Source organism: Solanum verrucosum, unplaced genomic scaffold (genome assembly GCF_900185275.1).
Source record: "Solanum verrucosum unplaced genomic scaffold, falcon-dt-bn FXZP01000268.1, whole genome shotgun sequence".
NCBI lineage: Eukaryota > Viridiplantae > Streptophyta > Magnoliopsida > Solanales > Solanaceae > Solanum > Solanum verrucosum.
In genome coordinates this window covers 297,924-302,526 of record NW_026019957.1, presented here as the reverse complement: position 1 = coordinate 302,526, position 4,603 = coordinate 297,924, and the positions used below count along the sequence as shown (strand labels likewise).

The 4,603-nt window shown below is 32.1% G+C and overlaps 1 protein-coding gene across 1 annotated transcript; it reads right to left on the bottom strand.

Annotated features, from left to right (window-relative positions):
* Positions 1-800: 800 nt before the first annotated feature.
* LOC125814565 (B3 domain-containing transcription factor NGA3-like) lies at positions 801-1,700 on the bottom strand. The gene has a single exon (XM_049494028.1). The coding sequence runs from the start codon at positions 1,698-1,700 to the stop codon at positions 801-803; it is 900 nt and encodes a 299-aa protein (XP_049349985.1).
* Between the last annotated feature and the right edge of the window lie 2,903 nt (positions 1,701-4,603).

The following is a 4,603-nucleotide window of genomic DNA, read 5'->3' as shown; positions in this document are numbered from 1 at the left end:
GTTCATCAGCCTGATCAATATGAGGCTGAGCTGTCAAGTTTCGACTAAGGGAGACCAAGTAGAAGATGAAATAGAAGAAGTTGACTAGGGACATATATACGTAAAACAAGCTAAGCCTCATTGATCAGGTAGATGATTAGAGGAGAAAGAGCGCAAAATTAAAGAAGAAAGATTTGCAAAGACTTGAACTTGATAATCAGTAAGAAGAAAAGTAATCAAGTATTGGTCCAAGAAGAAAAAATGAAATCAGTGAGTGATCCATCTTTATTAGATTATCAAAACAAAGAGAATTAATTAAGGTTCTCAGTCTGTAAAGATATGACACATAGGTCTTATAACTCAATCCCCAAAAGCTAGCTCGAGGGGAGGATTATCCAAATCCATATAAGCAGACCACTAATCCATTACCTAACCAATGTGAGACTTTTATCCACTCTAACACAGTCTCCTCAATCCCCTATGATTTTGTATGTCAACAGACTATGTTTATAAAAAAAAGTGAGGGAAAACTGATGCATTATATACTAATTAGTTAGATCAGGGTCAAAACCTGCCCTGCAGGGCCTGCATTTGAGAAATCAAGCATAAAATAACTAGCATTCAGAGGATCTAGCAATAGTATTTCATCCTCAACAACCTCAATTGTCTAAAGTACTGATAAATATACACAAATTGAACCTGAAATTACTAATCTTTCTATCTCAAAGACTTCCCATGAACATTATGAATAATGTTTCTTCCTTCCATAATAGTAATTTGGTCCCTTCATAAATAGCTAGTAGTATATGCATTCTGCTATATCAGATATCCAAATCAAAGGACATGGATGACTTGCCTTTTTCCGATGATTCTTCAGAGGGCATTGGGTAGTCCATATTTACTCCAAACAGCCTGAATCGCTTTGCTGTCACTTTACCTTGAACCACTGGTACCGAATTGAACACCCTTGGCTCCACAACGCTAGTATAACCTTGAGGAGCAGTTGATTTCATCAGATTATTATCGAAAGGTATTGCATTTACCGCCACACTAGTATTGTTGTTGAAACTATAGTAAGGACTAGTACTGGAATTACCAATTCCATACATGTAATAGCTATGTGAAGGATTATAATAATTACTTCCTCCTTCCACCAGCAAATTACGCGAAAATGTTGTTGGGTAAGACTGTAAAGGAAAGATCCGCCCATCAGAAAATTGGTGCGGTATCATAAATTGATTGTTTATGTTTTCATGAGGACGACGACGCCAGTCAATAAAAAGACGATGCTTGGACAACTCACCAGCTCCACGCTGAAATGAAACAATATCACCAGCATCAAGTTTCTTCTCCTTCACAAAACGGCTCCATCCTTTAGTCATTACATAACTCTGACTACTATTCCAATACGAATACCTAAACCTCCATGGCTTCCCATTACTATCTTCAAAATTCAATAGTAATCCCCCCTTATCGTTACTAGATGAATCGAGAGGGAAATACTTCTCCGCGTGTTGTTTGGGTATGACTAAGCGATTAAGCTTACCAACATCACTAGGAGTAACTACCTTATCGAACATATGTTCTCTTTCAATCATTGCATCAGAAGTAGATGAATCCATCAACATAAGCTCCGTACTGCTGCTAGGCCGTTTATGTTGTTGGTTGTGATAAGATGAGGCCGATGCTTCTTCTCGTATCGTACTATTAAACAAGTTCATCATCAAATGTATAGATAGATAGATCTAGAAAAATTAAAGGTTCTAGGGTTAAGACTTGAAAGAGTTGTAGTAATTGTTATGGTGGGATCTGGTATATCATTTCTTTACAACTCTTTTATGTTGTGTCTACTTCACTTCCTGTCTGTACAGTCTCCAACTCCAACCAGTCTGTACTATTTCCATATATATAACTCAGATCACCACCTTTTTTCTCTTCTGTTTCTACCCTTTTTCCCTCCTTTGTGCTACTATATATATATATATATATGCTCTTTCTTTTCTATTTTAACTAGCTAGCTCGATCGGTTTTTAGTAGATTTTAGGAGGTCTATAATTTTTAGGTACTTATAGATAAAATTTCGAGTTAAATGTCAAAAACACATTTGAATTACTATCATCATACGTTAGTTTGAAAAACACACCTCTATCTTGTCTGGATCAACTGTGTGTATGTAGGACACACTTAGGTGTGTTTGGCCTTTTCATATATAACCATGGGCGGATCTACATGAAGTTCAGGGGTTCAATTATACGGTATATATATATATGATCAAATATGTATTTTATGTCTTTATATTTAATATTTGAACCCCTTCATCACAAGTAAAGGGTTTATTCAGTGGCTATGGCCGGGGTTCGGAAACTAGTAGGCGCGTGGGTTTGAAGCTGGCTAGCAATATTTTCAATGTTTTAGCTTATTTGTCAGCACTATTTATCATGTTTTTTCTTAACCTTCTCAATGAAAATCATGGCTCGGCACTATATATATAATCCAAATCACCATTTCTTTTAAATATTTTTAATAGTTTAAGTGTGAAACTGAAACGACGTGTGTTTTTGATAACTTTTTATAAGCATTAATAATTATAGTTGGAGATAAACTTTTAATGGTCGGCGTGCTTTCAATGAATTAAAATTTGAAGAAATAATTGGGTTTGTGTATGTGTATGTGATGATGATCACTATTGTAGCTAGGTAGCCAGGCCCACCAATTATCTTTGGACCATAATATGATAATTCGTCTTTATCTTTACGGCTGTTATATATGGAACGTAGCTTGAGCAGTTACTATCATTGCTCGTACTATTATACTATCTCCGTCTATTTTTACTTATTATAATTATTTTTTATAATTAAAGGATAGTAAATTTGATTAATATTTTATATTATGTATTTTTTTTCATTATATTGATATGCAAATGATTGAAATTTATAGTACTTTTTGTATAATTTTTGAATATTTAAATTTTTTATAATATCAAATTAATGTAATTTAATTTAATTTAAAAATTTATCAAATTAACTTTAAAAAAACGCAATATGACAATTAAAAGTGAACAGAGGGAGTATTATATATAAAAATATAATTGCTTTGAGTTTTGATTGTTTTTAGGATTTGTTGCAATGTGATATATATTCATTTTTTAGCAAATAAAAGAGATTTATTACCTTTCTTTATAGTACTATCTTTTTTATAATTATATAAAATATAGTGTAATAATTAGATTTAGAATTTTGAAGTATGATTAATAAAGTTAATTTATTATGTTTGTCTGCTCATAAACCAGCAAACTCACTGCCACCCAAGTACGGTAGTTGTAAGTAGCTAGCTTTTTGCCTTCACTCTATAGTTTATACATGAGAGAAGCGGTGCAAATTATTACTCGCTCCGTTTAAAAAAGAATGATCTGTTTTTTATTTTGGTCGGTTTAAAAAAAAATGATCCATTTTTTTTTTTGGTAATATTTTAGTTTCAACTTTTCATGTGACATGTTTAAAACCATAAAATTAAAAGGTATTTTGGTACTTTTATCATAACTTTAATTTAGGACTATAAGATTAAAAAGTCATCTTTATTTTTTTAAACTTCGTGACAAGTCAAACTAGATCATTATTATTTAAACGGAGGGAGTTGTTTTAATTATTTCTGAACTATTGACAGTCTTAAATACACTCATTTGCTTGACTAAATCACCTTAAATACACTCTCAATTTTGCAATATGAGTGAAATATATCCCTAAATTTCTATCAAATTTAGGGTGTTTTAAAACTTATCTCGATTTTTTATTAAGAGTTTCATGCTCCTACAAGAGTTTGAAACAACTTGTTATGTCATGTGGCAAGTCGGGGGTGTATCTAAGTCTAGTTAATCAAATACATGAGTATTTTTAAGATTGTCAATTGTTTGGAGACGAAACTAATAATTTGCGCCATGTTCAAAGATGTTTTCAATACTCCCTCCGTCCCTTTTTAGTTGTCCACTTTAGAAATGGCACACAGATTAAGGCAACAATGATTAGCACAGTGAAGTTACAATTTTACCCTTATGACAACTTTTCACTTCAAAATTACAACCACTTATTTGAATTAAAGTGAAATAAATTGGAGGAAAACAACATACACTTTTACAATTTTCAAGAAGTGTAAATAAGGGTATAATAGGAAAAAATTTGTTGTCCTTTCTTGATTTGTCAAAATGGACAACTAAATAGGGACAACTAAAAAAGGAAATATGGACAAGTAAATAGGGACGGAGGGAGTATAATTTTTCTCTTTATATATATCATGTATGCCATGTCAGCAATAATATCTATGTACTTTTTATTTAATCTGGTTAGCTGGCTTTGCTTCAAATTAGGCATGAAGTTGGAAAACCTATGATTCATATTTATGTAATCACTACGTACTCCTATACATCCTATTCCTATACTCCATTAATTAAAGTAAGACTAGCTAGGGTGGACCTTGCATATGCATACGTCTGATCAGTACACAAAATTAGTTCACATCCTAATTGAGATCAAATACTTCTTTAATTTCGTCCTGTCATGCTATTTTCTTTTTAGTCTGTTACATTCTAACAGAAATAATAACATACTTCTATATTTAAAATAATTAATAT

Excerpts from the sequence above, each read along its gene's own strand:
- LOC125814565 (XM_049494028.1), bottom strand. The coding sequence starts at position 1,700 with ATGAACTTGTTTAATAGTACGATACGAGAAGAAGCATCGGCCTCATCT.